Source organism: Oncorhynchus masou, chromosome 7 (genome assembly GCF_036934945.1).
Source record: "Oncorhynchus masou masou isolate Uvic2021 chromosome 7, UVic_Omas_1.1, whole genome shotgun sequence".
In the NCBI taxonomy this organism is placed as follows: Eukaryota; Metazoa; Chordata; class Actinopteri; order Salmoniformes; family Salmonidae; genus Oncorhynchus; species Oncorhynchus masou.
The window spans coordinates 22,413,887-22,440,838 of NC_088218.1; the positions used below are offsets into that span (position 1 = coordinate 22,413,887).

At 42.9% G+C, this 26,952-nt stretch overlaps 2 protein-coding genes across 3 annotated transcripts in view; one reads left to right on the plus strand and one right to left on the minus strand.

The window, feature by feature from the left end:
* The first annotated feature begins 1,016 nt into the window (after positions 1-1,016).
* Positions 1,017-26,881, plus strand: LOC135543507 (beta-galactoside alpha-2,6-sialyltransferase 2-like). Of its 2 annotated transcripts, XM_064970823.1 has the most exons (7): positions 1,017-1,224; positions 2,321-2,375; positions 13,192-14,056; positions 16,195-16,292; positions 16,674-16,775; positions 20,453-20,627; positions 25,029-26,881. In XM_064970823.1, exons 3-7 carry the CDS (start codon positions 13,285-13,287, stop codon positions 25,274-25,276), a joined length of 1,395 nt encoding a protein of 464 aa, XP_064826895.1. In that variant the 5' UTR covers positions 1,017-1,224; positions 2,321-2,375; positions 13,192-13,284; the 3' UTR covers positions 25,277-26,881. The 2 variants fall into 2 exon arrangements, with proteins under 2 accessions (XP_064826895.1, XP_064826896.1); XM_064970824.1 differs by lacking the exon at positions 2,321-2,375.
* The window catches only part of LOC135543509 (pinopsin-like), a 30,359-nt gene continuing 27,306 nt past the window's right edge, over positions 23,900-26,952 (minus strand). Inside the window, exon 4 of the mRNA XM_064970825.1 lies at positions 23,900-24,740. Coding sequence (XP_064826897.1) covers positions 24,405-24,740 — 336 coding nt within the window. The 3' untranslated portion in view covers positions 23,900-24,404. The remainder of the gene's footprint in view (positions 24,741-26,952) is intronic.

The window sequence follows — 26,952 nt, forward strand, 5'->3', positions numbered from 1 at the left end:
CTGAGTCAGTCTGTACGTTTTAATGTTGGTTTGGTGTTTGTAGTTGAATACCTGATTTTGTAAAAAAATTCATTTAAGTCTACGGTCCTTGAAATGCATTGGGATTAATGCCTATATGGATGTAGTATGAAAAGTATAACAGTATCAAAATGTTTTTTCAAGCAACCTGAAGACAGTCAGCGTGCACGTTTTAAAGTCGGTAGCTTTTACGGGTTTAGCACTACAAATTCCAGCATAAGGCAATTAATAAGAAGACATTTTGTTTTAATTTTAGTAGACTAATTGTTCTTGATTTCAGCAAGCACCGCTAATAAGAGGCAGTATAAACCCAGGGCGATTAGGATTTGTTTTGTAGCCTACATTTATGCACTGCAGTATTGTAGAAATCCTGGGGTGTTTCGTTTTAGTATCTCATGTCGTACATCTGCGCTACTCTGGGTTGCTTTTCCATGGAGAGCTGAGGCTGTGCAAGGCAATTGAACATGATTAGATTAGCTGACAGTTCGACCAACAGACTCAGTATGTATGCTATAAATGACTAGTGTCACTGTAGAGATTTTGCCTGCCAAGGGCATGGTCTCGTGACAATTATGGTGTGCAATGCATCAAGAATCGCCCCTATCCCAATACAAATCTCTATACAAATGACATTATGTTATCTGACTCAGATAGCAAATAATAGCAAATATGTTGGGCTACTCTTCTGTGGTGGCAGGCTGTAATTGGGTAGGGCTATATTTGACGTGGAAGCTTTAGACTGTGATTCTGATCTGTCTGCAAGATTAGATAAACTAGGCATGGAGTAAATATAGTCGACACAGAAGTAAAATAGCAACTTTGTTTGAATATTTTGTCTCCTTAATTAGCAGTTAAATTCCACATCATGACAAGTAAACTGCTCGGCCTGGCACACAGTACATGCATTTATGCCCCGCCCACCCCGCTCGCTCACCCCCCACCCCACCCCACTCGCTCACCCCCCCTCTCCAAAACAATTATCTTGGAAGGACCGCTCTTTTATACCTCAATTGAAAGAACCACAACGCCACATTACACATCCTATAGTGTGTTGTCGAGCAGCACTGAATAGCGTTCGATTGCAACTTGCCACTTTTTTTTTGAAGATGGCGTGAAAGCATGCATTCCGTTTAGTCTTTGCATTTCGTATCGAAACCTGAAGAAATGTCGATGTTCGCCGGAATTAAGAGCGTTTGACTAGCTCAGGTAAGGCATTTTTACCATCTTTGTACCAGACAGAGCAATCAACGATGCCATGGGTATTTCAAACAGAGGGTTGTGATGAGTGGGACGCTTATATAGACATCACAATGGGTTTGAAACCGTGCCACGGAAAAGGGGGCATGCAGAATGAATGGTTAAAACATTGTCATTGGCTTCTATCCGAAATATAGCGTGAATTACAAAGTTGCCTACATCCTAATAACATGTTCAAAACTTGTGCCTATTTCACCTACAACAAAAATATGGGTTCCCATCGAGCTGAAAACACCAGTGATATTATATTCTTAATGTCTAATTGGAATATTTCTCAATATTTTGTAACAGTCTTCCTTCCTACAGTGAACTGATCCCACAGCACACCTATTGATGAGTGTTGAGAGGATCAACACGAGCTGCCATGTGAAGGCGTTTATTTGAATCAATATTGGTTCTCAAAGTCAACTTGGCTACCTCTTACAGCACAACGAATCATACACACATTGGACTATATTGACTAATCTTTTCATAACTTTACAATGTTATTTTACGTTTTGGACATGATAAACTACACTGTGCAGATGGACTCGCACATGTTAATTAATTCAGTGTCCATATGACCACAAATGACCATTGTGGAATGATTTGGGTTTAGGATTGAGGAGTGTCAGGGTCTGGTGTGTGCTCAGAGAGACAGACAGGTGAGAGGCAGGGTGACCGAGTCTTGCAGCCCTGTCTGATAGCCCTTCTCAAGGCTACCTCAATACCACCAGTTCCAGGACACCTGGCCCGACACTTCTGGGTCAGTAGCCCCAGATACCAGCAGACTAGGCCCAGTCTGTTCAGCGACCTTTAACAGTACTGACATCTTAATTACTGGACACCTGTGAACACCTGGTGTTGGGAATGGGGTATCCCTCCCTTTGTGTGTGTGTGTGTGTGTGTCAATTGCAGCCCTTTGTTAAAACACCCAAATCAACCCATAGCCCCTACCGCCTAACCCTGGATAGGTACAGCTGTCAGTAAGGTAATAGCTCCTCTTTGCTCTCTAATAATGGGTGAAGTTGTCACCAAATTGATTTTTATTTTCTGATTCTCTCAGATCTACACAAGTGCGTATCGCTGTAGCGGTGATTTGGTGAGAAAATGACATGCAGGTAAAGAACACCTTGTCTCGCCATGTGGTGTGTTACCTAATAAGGCCAAAGGAGGTGTTGTGTGTGTGTGTGTGTGTGTATGTGTATATAGCCAATGAATGCCAATATACCACGGTTAAGGGCTGTTCTTATGCAGGATTCAGCCAATCAGCATTTGGGGCTTGAACCATTCAATTTAGAATGTTAAGTCAACACCTTCACAGAAATGTGTTGGAAGACGAGCTTCCTGCGTTATGCTGCAAGATACAGCATGAATTCATTTCTGGGGCTTTTTGAAAGCGCCATGGTTTGTTCCAGACAGTATAGGTCATGTCCATGTAAAATGCCCCATGATCACATCAAATTTGGCGTCACATGAAACTCATACTCTATATTTTTAGAAATTAAGGTGTATCTACTTTTTTTAAACCAATCTCCTTCCAAAAAATTAGGATTAAGCAAAGGCTTTGATTTCTAGCCAAACGGATGGACAAGGGGTTTTAGAAAACATCTAGCAGACAGTCTTTTTATAAGCAATTAGAAATGCATCAAAACACAATAACGTTGAAGTAAAGGCCCCTGCCAACTAATATCTACATTCATAATGTAGTTTTGCAAAAATGATTAGTCTTCTGTAAGTTTAAGAAATATTGCCTAGTGTCTTGTCATTCTGTTACCAAAAAAAACACATATCTTTAAGATATTTTATAATTTCTCTCCCTGATGAGGACGGAGGAGAATGGAAGCTTACAGAATTAACAAGTAAAGGTAGACCTATCAATTAGCTGTAGGTTTTTACAGATATCAATTTGGTTTATGATTTATTAAGTGATTCAAACATGTCATTCTGTTAATAAATCAGTAAAAGACAATTACAAAACAACTCAGAATGACAACTGAATTGGCTGCAATGGGAATTCATAGTAGTCACAAACCACAGTTGGGTCACCTGCTACGGTCTTCTCTTCCACTGGCATACTGTTAAGTTCAGCTCATAACTGTTTTCTTTCTGTCACGTGATGGTCAAACCAAGAGTGTGAAAACAGTCTGGACAACCCCTCCCTCTTTGTCTCTCCAGTTAATGTCACCTCTCCCAGCTCTTACTGACACCTACCCATGAGCCCCCTCTCTTTCCATTTACTGTAACCAGCCCCTTCACCCACTGAACTCTGACCCACACCGGACTTCCATGGATGTTGAAGTTTGGTCAGTCCAAATCTAAACCAATCATGGACAGTAAAGAAAAGTAGAGTGTAGGACAGTATGGTAGCCCGGGTTGGGAAGTAATTGATCACACATCACACTCCAGACTGACACTTTCCCCTGGTGGCCACTGGAGCCACTGTGATTTTTCTGTTGGTTGCTCCAGTCCATGGTTTGGACACACCCCCAAAACAATTTCTGCGTCATACAAAATATATGTATGTATGTATTTTTTTTCTTTTCTATCATCTAATGTAATTCAGTGCTTTATTAAAAAGTGTAAGAGAACTGAGATGGTATTGCATTTTTTAATGTTGGGATTTGAGTGTGCAGCCTAATCCAGTGATTGTCGTGCATTTTGGGTTAACAATTAGGCTATTGTTATTTTTGACTGTTAAAATAGGGCCCCAGAAATGTCTTATTTCTTTTTTCTTTTCTTTTTTTAATACAGATGAATTTTCCATCATCTTTATGTGCACTAATATCATAGGCACATTTTATGTGGGGATAATTTACCACCTGAGTAAGTGCAAATTCCAAAAACTTCAGAAAGCAATAAATATAATACTCACTGCAAGTAGCCATGTATCAATCTAACAGTTGAGTCAAGTGACCATGTAGAAGGTGTGGCTCGCATCAATGTGACCAATTGAAGGTAGTGCATTGAGTTGTATGGGTTGTTTAACTTGGCAATCAATGGTTCAGCATCATTCTGTTACTGTGGAATAGCCCCTATTTGATTTTGTTGTTGCTTTGAACCCCCTGGCCCCTGCTGTGAGTCACGTCTGGTGCCAGCCTGCGTAAGAGAGGCCCACTACAGTAGTTGTTATGAGATTTCATTCAGTCACAGACTCTGTCACGAGGCTTAGGCTACACAAAACAGGGGTTCTCTCCCTAAAGCCATTCGAGTAGAGAGTTCTGATGTCTTGCTCCTCTCTTTTAATGCAAAACTGGAAACAACTGCTTAGTGAGTTTGTAGGCTAGATAAAACTGGTCCACACGAGACATTATGCCTTTATCACACTTACTCTTTTGTGATAGGCTAACCAACTTGCCCCCAAAAAGGTAAGAAGAAAGACCTCTTCATTCACTCCTGTATCATTTATATTACCACAGTGGATCCCGGACTTTTCATTTGAATCCGCAGGGAGACTTACGAGGTCCTCAGGATGTTTGGAAATGTTAATAAGTTGCCATTACCACCGAACACTGGAGCTGAGTGAGTCAGCCTCTCTGTCTCAGGATGAGGTGGTTTTTGCTCTGGCGGCACTGAGAGTCCTGAGACTGACATCCATTTTGGGATAAGATCGCAGGAAAACCGGGTCACAGGAGGTAGGACCTGATCACCACACATCCCCTAGGAGCCCATATATGTGTGACTCATTTTTCTTTAATCTAGAGCTCCCATCAAACAAACACAGAACTTTGCTGGCTCCTTCCTGACCACAGATGTTATCGTGTACCTTTTTCTATCCATGCATTGTGTGATATCTGCACAAATCAGGAAGTTGAGAGGATTGCAGTTTTCATTTGACAGAAATGTAATATTTCTGGGTAGCATACAGTACTGTTACAGTAGTCCCCCCCCCCGTCTTCCCCCCCATAGTCACATGAAAGTTTCTAGGTACTTTAACTAAGTACAATTTATTATCATGATACAGTGAAGAGCATGTGTTTGCTGTCTCCCCAGTCGTAATATTATCGAGGGAGAAACACTGACAGATAAGGGAATCGCAAGCCAACACAAAACACCACTCCATTTGCTTGAAAATAACCACTTGATGTTTTTCTCCTGCAGCCATGTGGGCGTTGAGTCTCTATCTTCTACATGTGACGTGAGCTGAGAAGTAGTAGGGTAGATAAGCCTGGTGGTATAACGTGTACTGTCAATTCTCCTCCTGCCATGGTTATTAGAGAGCCTCCCTCAATGTTGCTTTAGCCAGGAGCCAAAGCTACATTTACCTTCCTCCCACATCAAGAGCTTTTGTCACGCACCACATCAAGAGGTAGATTTAAGCAATAAGGCCCGGGGGTGGGTTATATGGCCAATATACCACGGTAAAGGGCTGTTCTTAGGCACAACGCAACACAGAGTGCCTTGATACAGCCCTGAGCTGTGGTATATTGGCCATATATCACAAACCCCCAAGGTGCCTTATTGCTATTATAAAATGGTTACCAATGAAATTAGAGCAGTAAAAATAAATGTTTTGTCATACCTATGGTATACGGTTTGATATACCACGGCTGTCAGCCAATCACCATTCAGGGCTCGAACCAACCAGTTTATAATTATGCATATACAGTATGCATTATGTGCCATGACAATGGCAATGTAGGAGCGTTTTCTAAACAGGCCAGCAGCACATGAGAGAAGAGAATAACAGAAAAGATGGAGCTTAGCGAGGCATGTCATTGAAGATGGAGGAAGGCATTTTGTCAGCAGAAACAGGACAGGTGGGATATCATCTCTCCACGGAGAGACCTCCTACTGCCGGGTCTCTGGAATGACTTCTACAGGCTGTGTGTGTGTGTGTGTGTGTCACACTGTGTGCCAGTGTGAGTTTGCGTGTGTGTGTGGGTTTGCGCGTGTGTGTGTGCGCTTGCCTGTGTGTTTGCATGACTGTGTGTGCGTGGGCACTGCTGGAGAGACCAGGGGCCATGTGCCAAACCCCGTGGCCCATTGTGAGACCAGCTGGTGTGTGAAGAGGGCCAGCGGTCAGTTGCGTTCCCAACCAGGCTGGAGCTGAAGATGTCTCTTTTCCACTTTAGAACATAATACCTGCTATGTCTATGATTGGCTATAAGGCAGGAACCAGACCCTATCTCTGTTTTTCATCTTTCTATCTCCCCCTCTGTCAGATGTGGTTTTATGGGTCATCTCAGTCATCTCAGAGGCAGAGAGGAAACATCCACAGCTGTTGTTTGGCTTCCCTTGTCTGTCTCAGCCATGCTGTTTCTGTTTTCGCCTACACCTTGACATTACCGTCAGGATCTAGATTGATTGTTTTTATGTGGAGAGGATCTGGGTGTATCTGTGGGGAGAGGATCTTGGTGTGTTCTTATGTGTTGACTTAGCCAATGTGTGTTTGATGAAGCGTTGTGTTATTGCTGTTACAGCACAGTGTTCAGGTTGTTGCTACAGCACTGCGTTCAGGCAGGCAAATGACGCTCGTGCTCGCCCAGTTCAATTTGTGAGTGTGGTTGGAGAGAAAGCAGAGGGCCAATTGTGTTCCTCCTGGGGCAAGATTGTCTCTCTGATTGGAGACAGTTGTGTGACCTCTGACCCCTGTGTCCTTATTGGGGGGGGGGGGGGGGGGGTTAGTGATGCAAGGATCAGTTTAGGCCAGCCAGCTTTCCACATTGCTTTGTAGTGAGGAATATATATAGTCCGTGCCTGTGGATATGTCAGAGCAGAGTTCATTCATGGTGTTTTTTGCTAAAAACAAGGTTTGGGAAGTCCTATTTTTCTTCTTTTTTTCTTTTCTCCCATGCCATACTAATGCCACTCAAATCCTGCTTTTGAAATGGAGGGCCTGCTTTAGTAGCCTAGTTTAAGCACAATTGAATGGAACAAAGAAGAGACTTCTCTCTTCAGAATACTGCCAGTGGGTTACCCAATGGAATTTAAATTCATCACCTTAATTTCCCACCATTCAGTAGCGTTTCCCGATGCAGATGGAAGGTTAAACTGAAATAATAACCTCTGTGTCATTCACGCTAGCCTCCACTGCACTGGCTCACTGGAGGAGATGGAAAGACCCTTTGAAGATGTAATTTGTGTGGGTGAAGTCCTGAGAGAGAGGCTGAGGCTTGGTGGTTCCTTGCCTGGGGCAAGCTCTTGCTGTGAGGGGGAATCAGCTCTCTGACTTTTCAAACCCCGTAAACTCATAATTAAGACTCTAGGTTCTGGCAACACTTAACCTAGTCTGCATTAGAGGTCGACCGATTAATCGGAATGGCCAATTTCAAGTTTTCATAACAATCGGAAATCGGTATTTTTGGATGCCAATTTTGCAGAATTTATTTAAAAAAAATATATTTTAACACCATTTATTTAACTAGGCAAGTCAGTTAAGTTCACTTTCTTATTTTCAATGGCGGCCTAGGAACGGTGGGTTAACTGCCTTGTTCAAGGGCAGAACGACAGATTTTCACCATGTCAGCTCGGGGGATCCAATCTTGCAACCTTAGTTAACTAGTCCAACGCTCTAACCACCTGCCTCATTGCACTCCACGAGGAGCCTGCCTGTTACACGAATGCAGTAGAAGCCAAGGTAAGTTGCTAGCTAGCATTAATCTTATCTTTATAAAAAACAATCACTCAATCGTAATCACTAGTTATAACTACACATGGTTGATATTACTCTTATCTAGCGTGTTCTGCGTTGCATATAATCGATGCAACGCTGGGGGATGATTTAACAAAAGCGCATTTGCAAAAAAAGCACAATCACTGGACGACTGTACCTAACCATAAACACCAATGCCTTTCTTAAAATCAATACACAGATAGCAGGCAATTATTAACCAGGTGAAATTGTGTCACTTCTCTTGCGTTCATTGCACGCAGAGTCAGGGTATATGCAACTGTTTGGGCAGCCCGGTTCATTGCAAACTAATTTGCCAGAATTTTACGTAATTATGACACAACATTGAAGGTTGTGCAATGTAACAAGAATATTTAGACTTAGGGATGCCACCCATTAGATAAAATACCGAAAGGTTCCGTATTTCACTGAAATAATAAACGTTTAGTTTCCGAAATGATAGTTTCCGTATTCGACCATATTAATGACCAAAGGCTTGTATTTCTGTGTGTTATGTTGTAATTAAGTCTGTGATTTATAGAGCAGTCTGACTGAGCGATGGTAGGCAGCAGCAGGCTCATAAGCATTCATTCAAACAGCACTTTCGTGCGTTTTGCTGCGCTGTTTGACTTCATGCCTATCAGCCTAATGGCTGGTGTAACCGATGTGAAATGGCGAGCTAGTTAGCTGGGTGTACGCTAATAGCGTTTCAAATGTCACTCGTTCTGAGACTTGGAGTAGTTATTCCCCTTGCTCTGCAAGGGCCGTGGCTTTTGTGGAGCGATGGGTAACGCTGCTTCAAGTGTGGCTGTTGTCGATGTGTTCCTGGTTCGAGCCCAGGTAGGGGCAAGGAGAGGGACGGAAGCTGTACTTTTACACTGGCAATACTATAGTACCTATAAGAACATCCAATAGTCAAAGGTATATGAAATACAAATGGTATAGAGAAATAGTCCTATAAATACTATATTAACTACAACCTAAATCCTCTTACCGTGGAATTTTGAAGTCTCATGTTAAAAGGAACCACCAACTTTCAAATGTTCTGAGCAAGGAACTCAAACGTTAGCTTTCTTACATGGCACATATTGCACTTTTACTTCTCCAACACTTTGTTTTTGCATTATTTAAACCAAATTGAACAGGTTTCAATATTTATTTGAGGCTAAATAGATTTTTATTTATGTATTAAGTTAAAATAAGTGTTCATTCAGTATTGTTGTAATTGTCATTTTGGTCCTCCAATAATCGGTATCGTCTATCCTATCGCTCGCTCTCTCAAGAATCAAAATTGTCAACGGGACGACAATTGAACAATAAGCATACAGTAGAGGACATGTGCAGGTTGATTGGTCTGTCAGACACTGTCCCTCATCTTATGGCAGGCAGCAATTTCTCTGCATCTTCCCCCAACAGGAAGGGTAGCCTACTCTCACCAGAGAGGTATTTGAAACCTAGAATTAGGGTTTCAAATTTTGGGAAATGACACTCTAATTGTTTTATTTTTTACATTTCATCAGGAAATGCATCTCTGTCTCAGATTGTGCAATAGTTGCACAGCCTTTCCTCTACAGGGAGCCAGGTTTTCCTGTGTCTACCCTTGTCAATGGCAAGGCTGTGCTCACTGAGTCTGTACTTTGTCAAGGTTTTGATCAGTAACCATGGTCAAATAGTTAGCCACGATGTACTGTCGATTTAGGGCCAGATAGCACTGCATTTTGCTTTGTGCTTCTGCTTGTGTTTCCCAATAAGCAATGTAATTTTATTTTGACTGTGTTGTAATTTGGTTTATTCTGATTGATTGGATGTTCTGGTCTTGAGGCTTCAGTGTGTTAGTAGAACAGGTTTGTCAACCCAGGACCAGCTGGATGAGGGGACTCTTTTCTTTGCTCAGCTCTTGGTATTGCAGGGCTTGGTATTGATATGAGAGGGAGTCACTATTTCAGATGTTTCTAAAACTTAATTGCTCATTTTTGAGTTTTTATAATTAGTGGATATTGGCTTAATTCTGCCCTGCATGCATTGTTTGTAGTTTTCCTCTGGACATGTAGGAGAATCTTACAGAATTCTGCATGCAGGGTTTCAATGGAGTGTTTGTCCCATTTGATGAAATCTTGTTTTGCAAGTTGACCCCACACCTCGCTGCCATAAAGTGCAATTGGTTCAATGACACATTCAATTAGTTTTAGCCACATTTTTAATAGGCATTTGAATTTGTTTTTTTAATGGCATAGAATGCCCTGCGTGCTTTTTCTCTCTGTTCATTCACTGCCTCATTAAGGTATCCATTCGAGCTGATTTTTAAACCTAAGTAAATCTTAGCTTAATACTCAGCTGTGATGGCTCCGTCTCTAGCACTGCTGTTTGAAAACATCAAGACTCTCCATGTAGTCTAAAGAAGACTCCAGGGGACAATTCCACTACAAATTGGAGAAACGTCATTAATTAGCGAGTGCTGTTGTGAGAGCTACACTGCGTGCCACAGCCTGTGACTACATTTACCTGCTATTATAATGACGGCTACTGTTCTTGTTCATTTGGTCATCCAATATGTTCCTCCCCCCAAACAAAAGAACGTGGCACAGTGGTGAACAGAGAAGGACGCATTCCAATGTTTTCTCTGGACAACATGTTTTCCCTGAGTGAGCACACCAATTTACGTTTTGCTCAGAAATATCCTGAAACGATGCACATCACGTTACCTCAGGTTTCACTTCACAAACAGGTCCCACTGTGGATGATTAAGCTTTTTCTACAGTGTGGAAAAACAGTCTGTCTGCTCTGTTTTCACTGTGGTACGTGGGAGAGGTACAGCACAGCTCCCCAACCCCTCCTCTGCCCGTGCCCATAGAGAATGTAAACAGACATGACCTAACCTAACCAACTCAGGGCCACAATGCTGTCAAAACTACAGTCAACCTCAACAGGATCAAAGAGTGAATATGAGGATAGTTGGAAGGATTGGATTATTATTCTACATTTCCACATTGCTTGGTAAACTAGGAATCAGCACCTTCTATTTTAAGTAGAAAGTTCTGACACGGGCAGGATACGTCCGAGAGAGAGGAAGGCTTTCATGTCTCAAAAGTAAAAGACAGTCCAGTTCCGTTACAACTTCAAAGAGGAGAAAGAAAGGCAGGGAGGAAGCATTTTCAACAAGGGAGATGTGTCCATCCTGGTCTTTGTAGTGTTTCTTATGACTCTCTGTCCGTGACCCTGCGGAAAATCTAATTACCATAATACAAAATCCCTATCAAAATTTCTGTTTAAGCGAGATATCTGTTTTTTTGTTGTTGTTTTTGCGTGGGATGCATCTCAATCCACTGTATCCACTAATGTTGGCCTTCCGCATCTGTTTTGCCATGTACAGTGCCTTGCGAAAGTATTCGGCCCCCTTGAACTTTGCAACCTTTTGCCACATTTCAGGCTTCAAACATAAAGATATAAAACTGTATTTTTTTGTGAAGAATCAACAACAAGTGGGACACAATCATCAAGTGGAACGACATTTATTGGATATTTCAAACTTTTTTTAACAAATCAAAAACTGAACAATTGGGCGTGCAAAATTATTCAGCCCCCTTAAGTTAATACTTTGTAGCGCCACCTTTTGCTGCGATTACAGCTGTAAGTCGCTTGGGGTATGTCTCTATCAGTTTTGCACATCGAGAGACTGACATTTTTTCCCATTCCTCCTTGCAAAACAGCTCAAGCTCAGTGAGGTTGGATGGAGAGCATTTGTGAACAGCAGTTTTCAGTTCTTTCCAAAGATTCTCGATTGGATTCAGGTCTGGACTTTGACTTGGCCATTCTAACACCTGGATATGTTTATTTTTGAACCATTCCATTGTAGATTTTGCTTTATGTTTTGGATCATTGTCTTGTTGGACGACAAATCTCCGTCCCAGTCTCAGGTCTTTTGCAGACTCCATCAGGTTTTCTTCCAGAATGGTCCTGTATTTGGCTCCATCCATCTTCCCATCAATTTTAACCATCTTCCCTGTCCCTGCTGAAGAAAAGCAGGCCCAAACCATGATGCTGCCACCACCATGTTTGACAGTGGGTATGGTGTGTTCAGGGTGATGAGCTGTGTTGCTTTTACGCCAAACATAACGTTTTGCATTGTTGCCAAAAAGTTCAATTTTGGTTTCATCTGACCAGAACACCTTCTTCCACATGTTTGGTGTGTCTCCCAGGTGGCTTGTGGCAAACTTTAAACGACAATTTTTATGGATATCTTTAAGAAATGGCTTTCTTCTTGCCACTCCTCCATAAAGGCCAGATTTGTGCAATATACGACTGATTGTTGTCCTATGGACAGAGTCTCCCACCTCAGCTGTAGATCTCTGCAGTTCATCCAGAGTGATCATGGGCCTTTTGGCTGCATCTCTGATCAGTCTTCTCCTTGTATGAGCTGAAAGTTTAGAGGGACGGCCAGGTCTTGGTAGATTTGCAGTAGTCTGATACTCCTTCCATTTCAATATTATCGCTTGCACAGTGCTCCTTGGGATGTTTAAAGCTTGGGAAATATTTTTGTATCCAAATCCGGCTTTAAACTTCTTCACAACAGTATCTCGGACCTGCCTGGTGTGTTCCTTGTTCTTCATGATGCTCTCTGCGCTTTTAACGGACCTCTGAGACTATCACAGTGCAGGTGCATTTATACGGAGACTTGATTACACACAGGTGGATTGTATTTATCATCATTAGTCATTTAGGTCAACATTGGATCATTCAGAGATCCTCACTGAACTTCTGGAGAGAGTTTGCTGCACTGAAAGTAAAGGGGCTGAATAATTGTGCACGCCCAATTTTTCAGTTTTTGATTTGTTAAAAAAGTTTGAAATATCCAATAAATGTGGTTCCACTTCATGATTGTGTCCCACTTGTTGTTGATTCTTCACAAAAAAATACAGTTTTATATCTTTGTTTGAAGCCTGAAATGTGGCAAAAGGTCGCAAAGTTCAAGGGGGCCGAATACTTTCACAAGGCACTGTATGAATGTGTTATTCAATGCATGTCTATGGGCTAATAGCTACATTTCAAAGTGTCATTATATATATATATATATATATATATGCTACTTACAGGGATTCTAAATCAGATAGCTAAATGTTTCTTAGTATTGCCTTCTTAAAACAATTCCATATGTTAGCTTAGTATAATCCCAGCCACGGGCCCTTAGACCATAAGCTATTATAGTGCTTACACTTACAGATGCATTGTAATGACATGGGCCTGTACTACTGAAGTTGCTCATCCACTTTATTGTATGAAAATGTGCTATACTAATAAAGTTAATAAATGAATACATCTCTTTTTAGGCCTCATTCTGAACACTTCCAGGTCGGCCTCTAGGGGTCACTGACGGGACAGAACCCCAGCTGCACCCCACCCTGTCTCCCAGGTCCTCCACCATGACCCCAACCATGAAGCAGTGGAGGCAGCTGGTTCTGGTGGCGATGCTGGCCTGGCTCCTCATCTTCCTGGCCCTGCTCTCCCACTTCCTAGACCCCCGGGACCTGGAGCTCCGCTTGCCCTCCTCGCTCACCCACACCGAGACCCGCCGTCTGGCCTCCATCCAGGGCAGTCCATCAGGCATCAGGGCTTCTCCTCTCGAGGTGTCGTCCTCCTCTTCCCCCGCCAACCAGGACCCCAGCCACAGCCGACAAGGAAAACAGGAGGCCCTGGAGCTGAACCAGAATGGTGAGGTGGTCTGGAATGAGGTGGGAGATCAGGAAAGGGAAGAGAAGATTAGGAGGGAGAGCCTGAGGAGGAGGAGGAGGAGGAGGAGGAGGAAGAAGAGAGGGGGCAGAGACGAATACTACTTATCCCAGTCCAAGGCAGTGGTCCAGTGGCTGCGGAGGGGCATTGCCTCAGCGGGGATGCTTGCTCCACACCTGCAGAAGTCCATGAGGGACTACCTGCATCTCAACAGGCACCACGTGGCCTACAGGGGGCTGCGCAGGGGTAGGCAGAGCAGGAGGGACGTACTCTGTGAACTGAAGGAGCAGGCCAGGTTGAGGACACTGGATGGGACAGAGCAACCCTTCTCTGGCCTGGGCTGGGACAGGCTAGTGCCCCCACGACCTCTGGAGCAGCTTTGGGGCCAGGGGTCAAGGTTCAAGTCGTGTGCGGTGGTCACCTCGGCCGGGGCTATCCTCAACTCTTCTTTAGGGAGAGAAATTGGTGAGTGCTGTGGGACAGGTGATACATTTTTTTCCGAAAATCGCCAGGATTTATAACCTAACTGTTAGCTCCAATGTAAATAAAGACACAGCTGCCAAGTTCTGGTATAAATCTAGATGGAAGTAAAGCTCAAACTAGATTTATTACACCCAGCAGGATGTTGCAGCTGCATAACACAACATACAAGTCACATAATCACAAATGTATACCTTCTAACTGGGCAGAGTCATCTCCTTGTATGTCTAAGATAATTCCTGCCCAGCAACAGAGAAACTGTTTAAGTCTGTTCTTGGTAGTGTCTTGGCCCGGCCTGAACCCAGAACTTTCGTAGGCGGGGAGGTGTGTGTGTGTGGGTGAAGGCTTCAGTTGGAGTGTTATTGGGTTGGGCTCCTCTGGCCCCCATCTCAGTGGTCTCTTCAACTGTTGTCCTCACCTCAACCTCTGATGACCACATTTCTCCTGACCCTAGTTCCACAGAGACTAGGCTATCTTATCAGGAACTGAGGCTCAACTGTTGACCTTTATTCACATGAAATGAAGAGCATGTCTGGACAGACATACAATGCAATATTACACTCAAGCTCCAACATCCTAACTAATAACAAGTTAGTACTACTAATCAGACTGATTGTACAAGTTATTACAGCTGATTGTCAGACTCGTCTTCATCACTGCATAAGTGTATTGTTTTGGTAGGTTTGATTCAACCTTGGAATTGAACTGGCCTCTACCCTTACAGTGCGTAAGAGCTCTGAAGCTGGGAAGTTCCTCACGACAATAGAAATCGCTCCGCGTTCAGTGCGTGTGAATGGGAACCCTGGCTTACACTACAGGGATCTTTAGACCACTCTGCTTTGTTTTCATTCAGTAGCCTTTCGTGTTGATCGCATCAGACTGGCTTGTCACTCCTCATGTATCTGTTCATTTGATGTGATGAAAAGCCCGTGTGTCCTTGAAAGGAGGAGGAAGAGCCGTGACAGTAATGCAGGCAGCTTTTTACAAGTGACACTTCAGCCCGTAAGATCAGACCTCCAAAGGACAGGGTTTGCCGCTCTCTAGTGTTGGAGTTTGGTTAGTGACTCATAAGCGTCATGATGAGCATAATATTGTAGCTTACCAGAGCCTAGACTACATGTACACTGAACAATTTTTTTATTTTTTTTTTAAACGCTACATGCAACAATTTCAAAGATTTTACTGAGTTACAGTTCACATAAGGAAATCGGTCAATTGAAATGAATTCATTAGGCCCTAATCTATGTATTTCTCATGACTGGGCGTACAGATATGCATCTGTTGGTCGCAGATGCCTTTAAAAAAAAACGTAGGGGCGTGGAACAGAACCAGTTTGTATCTGGTGTGACCACCATGTGCCTCTGGGATGTTTTCAGCTTCCAGGAATTGTGTACAGATCCTTGCAACATGGGACCACGCATTATCATGCTGAAACATGAGGTGATGGCGGTGGATAAATGGCACGACAATTTCTGTGCATTTAAATTGCCATTGATAAAATACAATTGTGTTCTTTGTCCAGACCATATCCCCACCTCCACCATGGGGCACTCTGTTCACAACGTTGACATCAGCAAACTGCTCGCCCACACGACGCCAAACATGCTGTCTGCCGGTACAGTTGCCAAGGGTGTGCATAGCTGTCATCAAGGCAAAGGGTGGCAGTTTTTTATTTGTTTAACACTATTTTGGTTACTACATGATTCCATATGTTATTTCATAGTTTTGATGTCTCCACTATTATTCTACAATGTAGAAAATAGTAAAAAAAAAAAAACTTGAACGAGTAGGTGTCCAAACTTTTGACTGGTACTGTGTTTATATATAATTTATAAAAAATGAAGTGTTCAGACTATTGAATGAGACGATATACAAATGTTTGAGAAGATAATTATAAAAAGTTATTTATTTTCATTTTGATAAGACATGAAAATGCAATGAAATTTAAGGTTATTTGTTTATGTAAAAAAAATAATAATAATTATTACATTTGGTTGTGAAATTCTGGCTGAAGAAATGTTGGTCCACATTCACCAACCACATTACTTATGTAGATCAACCATGCCATTTTAATGGTACTGTTGGTTTGATGGATGCAGCTAATGTCCATACCCTGTACTCAGATTCCCATGAGGCTGTGCTTCGCTTCAACGCTGCTCCTACAGAGGGCTATGAGAATGACGTGGGCAACAAGACCACCATCCGCATCATTAACTCTCAGGTGGGTCGCCCACTTCTCCTCCTGTGACCCTTTTCTTTGGTACTCAGGACCCCCTATTGATTGACAGTGGAATCACTGACACTGCCTTTTTTTGAATATGATTTGAGTTGATCTAGAGCTGAGTGAAACCGCTAGTCCGATCACTAAGACAGTCTATCCCAGCACTACCACACTTATCTAGTCAGTCATTCATGATACACCTATCACTGGGAGAGGACAAGTTGGCGTATGGGATCTGTACATGTGGACTGTAGGTGAGATGTACTCTTATTGCTTGCTGCATATTTGTGTGTCCAATACCCCAATTCCAGCTAAGATTACATTTAGCCTGGGGGGCTGGAGAGCTGTCAGTACAGCGATCAGTAATTTGTCTCCCTGCAGATCCTGGCCCGGCCCAGACATCGCTTCAACACCAGCTCTTTGTATAAGGGTATGACACTGGTGGCCTGGGATCCTGCACCGTACTCTGTGGACCTGCTCAGGGTAGGTCTCTCTGCTCTCTCTCTCTCTCTCTCACTCACTCACTCACACTGTCAGTCACGCGCTGTAGTGTGTGTGTCATTAATGACTTCCTAATCATCTCCTGGTTCATCTTAGGGAAAGTCTGGTGCAGAGTGAGCCAGCACGCATTGCCGTTGTGGCCTTAAGCAAAGCACTTAAACCCCTACAATTGCTCCAGGAGCGCTGCTTCCAGCAATGGTGTGTCTTGTGAGAGAGCGTAAACACTTAATTTCCGTTCTAAATGGACAATAAAGTGCCTAATATTTTATACAAAACCATCTTAGGGTTTCCACTGAATAATTCAGAAAGTGTCTGTTTAGATTCAGGTATCTGTTGTGTGGCTTACAGAGGCCCCTTCCTGAGATCCTGTTAGTGGTAGCGGTCATGCTAACATTATAGCAGAGGCTTTTTCTCCAGTGCAACTAACAGTCAGTTAACCAACTGTGTGAACACGCTCAATGGTGACAGTGCTATCTTCAGCCTTTTGATTTAATGTGGTTCACGTGTGACTCTCCAGATGCCAGGAAACATGACCAACTGGGTGGTAATGAGAAAAAGCTGAACGATACGGACTTAGACTTACTCAGTCCTGGTGAAGTGGGGAAATGGTTGTTTAGTTAATTAGTGTTCATCAACAGGCTATAACCTCTGGAGATGCTCCGTTTTGTTTTAAAGTAGTTTGACAAATTGCTGTTACATTTCCAACAATGTAAGTGTGAAAGGGAATTCTTCCGAGTTCTTTGTTGAGACACTGGTAGGGTTCCAATCTTCCATTCTCAGAGTATGTGAGATGTGATTTGTTTGTCTTGTCAGTTGAAAGAGACGGTAACTAGCCTAATGGTCCTAAAATCAATCACATTAAAACAAACACTAATTAAATGTTTTTTATGAAAACACAAATTTAGGCCTTGTCAGTTTGTTAGAATTTCCTCCTCTGTCACACAGTTCAGTTGGCAAACTTTGAACGTTGCAAGTATAGCAGACGCAATTCCTTATTTTACATGTCAGAGAGGCATGTTTGTTCTACATCTGAATGTTCCATTGCTGAACGTACCCTTGTATACATTGCCTTCGGAAAGTATTCAGACCCCTTGACTTTTTCCACATTTTGTTACATTACAGCCTTATTCTAAAATTGATTAAATAGTTTTTTTCCCTCATCAATCTACACACAATACCCCATCATGAAAAAGCAAAAAGAGGTTTTTAGATGTTTTTGCAAATTATTACTAATAAAAAAACATATCACATTTAAATAAGTATTCAGACCCTTTACTCTGTACTTTGCTGAAGATCCTTTGGCAGCGATTACAGCATTGAGTCTTCTTGTGTATGACGCTACAAGCTTGGCACACCTGTATTTGGGGAGTTTCTCCCATTCTTGTCTGCAGATCCTCTCAAGCTCTGTCAGGTTGGATGGGGAGCGTTGCTGCACAGCTATTTTCAGGTCTCTTCAAAGATAATCAATCGGGTTCAAGTCCGGGCTCTGGCTTGGCCACTCAAGGACATTCAGAGGCCTGTCCCAAAGCCACTCCTGCGTTGTCTTGGCTGTGTGCTTAGGGTTGTTGTCCTGTTGGAAGGTAAACCTTTGTCCCAGTTTGAGGTCCTGAGCACTCTGGAGCAGGTTTTCATCAAGGATCTCTCTCTGTACTTTGCTCTGTTCATCTTTCCCTCAATCCTGACTAGTCTCCTAGTCCCTAACCCTGAAAAACATCCCCACAGCATGATGCTGCCATCACCATGCTTCACTGTAGGGATGGTGCCAGGTTTTCTCCAGACATGAGGCTTGGCATTCAGGCCAAAGAGTTCAACCTTGGTTTCATCAGACCAGACAAACTTGTTTCTCATGGTCTGAGAGTCTGTAGGGACCTTTTGGCCAGCTCTAGGAAGCTTTGGTGGTTCCAAACTTCTTCCATTTAAGAGTGATAGAGGACACTGTGTTCTTGGGGACCTTCAATGCTGCAGAAATGTTTTGGTACCCTTCCCCAGATCTGTGCCTCGACACAATCCTGTCTTGGAGCTCTAAGGACAATTACTTCAACCTCATGGCTTGGTTTTTGCTCTGAAATACACTGTCGAATAGTTGAGAGAGAGACACACACACACACACACACACACACACACACACACACACACACACACGTATGTATGTGCCTTTCCAAATCATGTCCAATCAATGGAATTTACCATAGGAGGACTCAAATCAAGTTGTAGAAACATCTCAAGGATGATCAATGGAAACAGGATGCACCTGAGCTCAATGTCTAGTCTCATAGCAAGGGTCTGAATACTTATGTAAATAAGGTATTTCTGTTTCGCTTTAATACATTTTCTAAAATAAAAAAAACAGTTTTCACCTTGTCATTATGGGGTATTGTGTGTAGATTGCTGAGGAAAATGTTTTATTTAATCAATTTTAGAATAAGGCTGTAATGTAACAAAATGTGGAAAAAGCCTAGGTCTTTCCGAAGCCACTATATATGGAGAACAATGTAATAAAGTGTTTTACATTACCTCTGCTGTCTGCCACACACAATTTCATGGCATTAGTTAAAATACATGTAGGACGCGCGCACACACACACGCGCATGCATAAGGCCAATGATCAAGGACTGTTATTCTAATGGCATCCACTTTGAAAGTGAAATCCATTGTTTGTATGTTATTGTTTGTGCGCCTGCAGCAGTGCATGTGTGTGTTTTATATCGCCTACTGTTCTCCATGCACCCAATTTGTATGGATGGTTGAAACGCATTCATTGAGACTTTACCAAGAAATTTGCTCCAGACCCAGAATCCAATTTAAAACTAATCACTGTTCTGTATCTAATGCTTAAAAGGCATAATTTACTCAATTTTGCCCCATGTTATCCTGACTGTTTGAAAGAACCAAAGAGTTACCAACACGGTATCTGTCACCTAACAGCTTAACGTCACTGGGTGTCAGATCAAAGGCTGATTTTATGTTCACTCTGCGGTCAAAGCAGTGCCCTTGTACTGTAGGGAATAGGGTGCCATGTGGGATACAAACTAAGATTATCTTCCAGAATAGAGAGTTAATTAAAGCACATCTGCTGTAGTCATTCATCAATACCGGCTATGGGAATGAGTATTGGTGTAACAAACCTTGACTTGCGCTGTGACGGTCTCTTGTCATCAATTTCAAGGGGATATTCATGCCTGACTTTGTTCACTGAATCGTGGATTTAGTGTACTCTTGTGTAAGCCGTGGTGTATGAAAGGAACGTGGATTTATACAACATTTTAGCTTGGGGCGTGGGGATTCCTGTGGTGGTGTTGAGTCAATCAGTATGGTGGTGATGGATTCAAGAAAATCTGCATCACAATATTGGCGCAATATCTGTAACATTTTAACATGCGTTCTTTCCCGTAGTCAAATAAAGTCCTAGTACTAATACTAATACTAATTTTAGGTGCTCTAGAAATACAGTAGCAGGTAGACTGCTCTGTAGCAGGCTGACCCTGCTGAGCTTCAGGAGTAGTTTAATTTGGTACTGTGTCAACACTGCAGTGTTAGCAGTGAGTCTGACCCTCGGGAGATGCTGTCATGATTGTGCTGACCCGGAGTAGCAGCGTTCTATTTCAGATAGCGTAAAGAGAGATGCTTGGTGCTGACTGCAGTCTCCCTCTCCTCTTCAGTGGTACAGGAACCCAGACTATGACCTGTTCACCCCGTACGAGGAACGCCGGCGTCTCCACCCGACACAACCGTTCTACGTCCTCCACCCCAAGTTCATCTGGCAGTTGTGGGACGTGATCCAGGGGAACACCCAGGAGAACATCCAGCCTAACCCCCCATCCTCTGGGTTCATAGGTGGGCATGCGCCTCTGATCATACACCCGGGCAACCCACCCATTTATTTGTTTGAGCACTGTGCCTGAAATGGTACCCTGTTGCCCATGACGGGAACACACTCTTCAGCCAAAGTGCATCGAATTCACACAACTCTATTAACCGTTGAGATGCAGCACATACTGCAGGCCTAGTTCAGAACACATGGTGGTATCCTTGGTTCAAGGAGACAAGCAGGCTTTAAGGAAATGGCAGCCAGAAGGATGTATTTATTTTATTTTTTATTTTTTTTGCTTTAGTGAGTGATCTGCAATTGCTCAAAGGTTACATTTTTACCTTTGCGCAATTGCAGATCTCACTCAATAAAGCAAAAAAAAAGCTTAATTGTTATTCCCTGTGTGCTCAACATCTATTTACAAGGTTACACAGTCAAGAGGGCACAGGTGCTCATTAAACGATTGGCGTTCCGTCAAGTTGATTATCGATTTTCTAACGTCATTAAGCAAATACTCATTTTCAAGTTAGCCTGGTAGGTAGGAGCGTTGGGCCATTAATCGAAAGGTTGCTGGATCAAATTCCCGAGCTGACGAGGTAAGAATCTGTCATTCTGCCCTTGAGCAAGGCCGTTACCCCACTGTTCTCCGGGCGCCGACGACCTGGATGTCGATTTTTAAGTCAGACTCCCGCACCTCTCTGATTCAGAGGTTGGGTTAAGTGCGGACTGCATTGTTGTACAACTGACTAGGTGTCCCACTTTCCCATATTGTGTCCCGTGTTGCTGTTTTTGGACTCTGGGAAGAGCAGGGTGGTGAGACATGAGAAATTATGTGAATATTAGGGATAAGATTATGGCAAGGCAAAAAAATGGGCTATTGTCAAAGCGAAGCAACCTGTTTCACTTTGAATCGTTTTTTCAAAGCGAGTTCACAGTTACATCATATGTTTCTACTTGGGTATCTATATCATTTGAAACCTGCATCAAATATTTCCACCCGGACCAAAAGTACAGAGGAGAGTCCAGAAAGAACAGCAGAATGGTGATTCATTCCTGTGTGTTGTCTTTTCCCCCCTCTTGTTTTATTCTCAATTTACATGAGGCTGGGGATGGGGGGGGGTTACAACAGACCCCCATGGCAATTCCTGGAATCCCAGCAGGAGGGCTTGAGGTTGTTGGCCCGAGCACGTTACTGTGCTACCGCCACACACACACACTCACTGCCAGCAGCAGTGCTCAGTGAGGCAGACCATAACTCACAGAAGGAGGATTGCAGTCCATTTATTTAACTGTTTTGGGGTTAGTTTATTAGGCAGTGAGAGGCGGTGCTGTTCAGTTTGTCATGTGGATAAAGACAAGCAAGTGCCGTATGATGGCTACAGCCAGACACTGTGGCAGCCCAGTGGGGTGCAAGGCTGTTGACTGCCTGCTGGGATCTGGTAGGTACCCATGTACATCATTTAGACTTGTGGACTGAGGCACATGTCAACATGCAAAGTCAGATACTGCATGACTCAACACTACAGGCACAGAAAGATGGTAACTTTAACAGGTTGTGGCTTTCATACAACGCCTGGCTGTCATCCTGACATGCAAATATTGGTTGGGTCAGCATTGTTTCCACATTGTCATAATTGTAAACAACATTTCAAACTGACAATTGAACATTAATGTGATGTCTTTTGCCCAATGGGATGATGGCTTCAAGTGTTGCAAACATATGCACACTTTCTGTTACACTTCTCCAACTGTTTCTGGTTTATTGCCCTACCCACCCTGCAGTGAAATGGAAAATCCCTTCACATTGCCAAACATTTAATTCCGGTTTAGAGTGTAATACTAGCCAGTTTTACAGTTCACCCATGTGCATCATCTATAAAATGTTCTTACGCACAGATATGATCTTAAATAGTTAATCCACAGCTATATAGTGATTTAATAACCACAAAGTAGGCGTGAACATTTTGATTTAGCAACTTAGTGCGATCGAGAAATGAGCATGGTTATGTGATTTACACCCTTATCTGTATAAACATTGTGATTATCCTTCATATTATTTCTTGAACTGATATTAAGTGTAATATAAAAACTGAGCAAATAAAGAGGCCCAATTTGATCTCACAGATGCGGTACAAAGCATTCAGCTTCACCAACATCATTCACATAGGCTTCATAGAAGCTTTAGAACCAATTAAGATGAACTGTCTATTATTTCACTTAATTGGAAATGGACACAGTTATGACCGTATACTGTAACATGCTGACCAGACCGGACACGTCGCGTGCGCCGCAAAATAAATGTAGAAATCCATGTTATTCAATTATTGCGCACGCCAACGAGCGTCCGACGCCAAGGGCTAAAATAGAACTCATTCCTATTTCTGACGCACTGCAAGTCCGGCCTCTCCCATCTCCTCATTGGTTATACCCACGTGGGTGACTAAAAAACGAACTGTTTTGCCGGTAATCGTGGTAATACAATGAACGTTTAGATGCGATCACCATGTAAGTTAAACGTTGAAAAAGCCTGGAATTTGGAGAGATGACTAGAAACGATTCGGTTGGCCGTTTTATGTATGGATTAATTGTCGGAGTAGAGGTCCTTGTGCATTTCAGGTAAAATAACAACTCAATGTTTATGTCCCAGGACAAATTAGCTAGCAACAGCAAGCTAGCTAAATCGGACAAATTAACGTTAGCTAGCAGGTGCAAGCTAACTAGCTAAATTGCCATACATGTTTAATGATTTTCGACCTGTCCCCAAATTAATGTAATTGGTTCAGTTTGTTTTGATATTTTAACCTTCGTGTCGTGATCGCATTTGGTGTGGGGGGCAAATAACAGCGCACGATGGCGCACGCGCGCAGCCGGGTTGGGTTCGGTGTATAACAGTTATGACCAAAGCCTTTTAGGTACTGTAACAGTAATGGCCACACTGCCGCTGCAGTCTTAGACCCCAGAGTTGTATTATCAACGTAACGTGTAACAATATGAAAACAGGAGTTGAGGAAAAATACAAGTTTATATTTAAGTAAACACCACCACACTGTTGCGTTCTCACGGCAAGACTTGACAGGAAGACAACTTTTACTGAGAGTCAACTGTTACTTTGTCAATCTAGCTGGGTTGGGGCGGTTGACACACCTTCGATAACAACTAGATTCAGCCGCGGGACGACGTATTTATTTTTTTCTTGAGCGGATGGGCGGGGGGACAGAACAATTGCTGTAGAAGTCAAAACAGATTAACATTTACTAAAGCCTAATCATTTCAAAACTTAAAATCAATTGGAGCTGATTTCATGGTGTTTTTAGTCTTACATCCGACAATGTAAATTCCAATATGTAAATTCCAATATATATATTATGTATTTTGCTATGAACTTGTGGGGCCAAATAAATCCACCTGCAGGCTGCCAGTTGGGATAACCTGTTTTTATAAGATAATAGATCACAGGTTAGTTTCTGGGGTGATGACTTGGAATAGATCACTTTGTTAGTAGAAGATATTGATAGTTCTGTCTGGGTAACGTTGTGGATTAGGTCACTGACTGTATAGAAGAGTTCTCTGGTGACCCAATGACTCATGATGGATCATTTTAAGGGTAGTCTGAGGCGTTCTCATGATGACAAATCACTATGCAGAGTTGTTGGGTGACGCCACATGAGAGATCACTGTGTAGACCGTTTTTTGGGGGGGCGGGGGCGACACCAAATGACAAATGCCAGGGTTAACACCATATCCTCTATAGTTCTCGGGGGTGACACTATCATACAACACAGTGGATCACTGGATAGCGTTTGTCACGTGGGGGAAAGGGGGGGTGGGTTGAGAGGGGCTCCGGGGGGTAGTGAGGGGGTAGGCGGCTGTCCCCAGGAGGTGATCTCTTGGTTGGGGTCTGGGCTGGTCTGTTCGGAGACTGGGGTGGTGACTTCACGGTTGTTAGAGCTGCACTCCACTGTGTGGGGATGGTGGTTATGGTGGTTGGCGCCGGTGGAGAGCTGGGGCGTGACTGCTACGTTGTTACTGTGACCCCGGCGGTTGAGCTGGATGACGGTGGTCTTGGAAGGCATGGAGGAGACGCCGTTCTCAGAACTGGGCCGTTTGCAGTGGAACAGGATCAGGAAACACCTGTAGAACTGCAAGAGAGGGACAAAGAGAGCGTATGTGAAGAGTGTTTGTGAAAGGGGGGAGTGTGTACGTGAAGGTGTGTCAGACAGAGCGAGTCACTCCCCGTTTTTCAACACCGTGTAAACCCATTTCTTCACATAAAAAATTAAAAAGATGCAAACTAAAGGTCAGATTACAGAGAATTTCCGTGGTGAATTATTTTGAGTCTGTCTGGGCAACTGGCCCTAAAATGCTTTGACCCATATATTGCAGTATAAGCTGTAATTAATTAATGTTTGCCCTGTTTTTAATTCCAGGCATCATCCTGATGATGTCGCTGTGCGAGGAGGTCCATGTCTATGAGTACATCCCCTCTCTACGTCAGACAGACCTGTGCCACTACCACGAGCACCACTATGACGCCGCCTGCACCCTTGGAGCGTACCATCCCCTGCTCTTTGAGAAGCTACTGGTCCAGAGGATGAACAGCGCCTCGCAACACGACCTCAAAACCAAGGGAAAGGTCACGCTCTCGGGGTTCAACGCGGTCAACTGTGGGCCCTGACCTTTGACCTCCTATGGCCATCATGAGACGGCGTGTGCCGATACTAATCAAGCGAATGAAGAGACTAAATTGAGTCAGCACTGTCTGTGGGCCATGCTCTGGCGTTTGACCTTTGACCTGGACGTAAGTGAAGAGGAGGAGAGTGGTGCCAATACTAATAAATCTTAGGCTGCAGAGCTTAAGCTAGCATGCTCCAGAACTGCTTTTGCCGCAATGGATAGTGTCAAACTGAAGCTGCTCTGGCCATCCGGTTTGGAGACCAGAGACTGTCAGGGTGTTGAAATGATAGTTGTTTCACAAGCCGTTTAAACATTTAAAAGAAGTGAAATAGTTTTAAAGGCCAAACTCTGAAGTGACGCCTGCAGAGGAACTTCTTTGTTTTCGCTGAGCCTGGAAAAAGACAAACAGCCTGTTGCTGCTGGTTAGGATCGCAATAGTCATCAATGTTGTAAGGAGGGGGGGTTCAGGGAATGTGGATGTCATGTTGTATTGTGTAATGAAGTAGTCCTTCAGGAATGTATTCCTACTGGAGAGATGGGTCATCTTTTTAAGGTATTGTTCTTGTGACACAATGTTGTACATGGGCGAGGTCTGGGTATGAACGTGGAAAAGTGATCTATAGATTAAAATATTGAACATCGGTCAAAAGGCATTTTTTTTTGCCGATTCAACTAATGAGGTGCATTTCCATGTACAGGTCATGTTTTAGAGCATGGAAATAGATAATTGAAAACATGCAGTGTAAAGGGTTTACTTGAGAGGGTAGGTTTGAATTTAAGCAGTTCAAAAAGCATGTTGTGTTCCTTTTTGGTTTAAAAATATTGCAGACCTTATTTGAGAAATTCAGGGATAGTAGTGTATGTAGGTCTGAGGAAAAACAACCACTTTTTTTGTGTATGGACCAGTCTTAACCTAACCACGTGTGTGTGTGTGTGTGTGTGTGTGTGTGTGTAAGGAACTCAAACTTTCTTATCAGTGTCCTCGATGTACGTACGCTATTTAAAGTTACTGTACCGCAAGACCAGATGGTTAAACTGTCAGCAGTTACTGTTCCTGGCCTTGACATGATTCTACAGCCACACTGTGTAAATAGAATGTAAATGTGGTTTGTTTGCCTATTGAAGTCTGGTCAAGTGTAATGCAATGAATGCAGCTATGAATAGTTTGAGGCACATTTATATATAAAAAAAAGAAGTTTAACCTTTAACTCGGCAGGTCGGTTAAGAACACATTTTTATTTACAATGACGGCCAAACCTGGTGTGTGCCGCCCTATGGGACTCCCAATCACAGCCGGATGTGATACAGCCTGGATTTGAAATATAAAAGGACAAAATGTCCTTATGATGATTCACTTGTTTGTGTACATTGACTTGAATGCACAAAAACACAACAATAGAAATGTCATGTGTTGGCTGATCTATTGTTGAGGGTAAACACTAATATTGACACCTTTTGGGATCTTCAAAAAAAAATCCTGTTTTTACAGAATTTTCTATAGCCAGAATCAGTTTGTACTGAACATAATTTGTTAGTTTGTCTAAAATTTGTATTTCTTTTCCATTCTTTTATACTTAAACTGTTGTGAATAAAGATATCTTACTTACCTTGTGAGTTGACCCTTGTTTCACTACACAGCCTTTGCCTCTTGAATTGTGGGATATATCTCAATTGCTT

Excerpts from the sequence above, each read along its gene's own strand:
- LOC135543507 (XM_064970823.1), top strand. The coding sequence starts at position 13,285 with ATGACCCCAACCATGAAGCAGTGGAGGCAGCTGGTTCTGGTGGCGATG. Across the intron at positions 16,293-16,673 it reads TCCGCATCATTAACTCTCAG|ATCCTGGCCCGGCCCAGACA; the intron begins GTGGGTCGCCCA and ends GTCTCCCTGCAG. Across the intron at positions 16,776-20,452 it reads ACTCTGTGGACCTGCTCAGG|TGGTACAGGAACCCAGACTA; the intron begins GTAGGTCTCTCT and ends TCTCCTCTTCAG.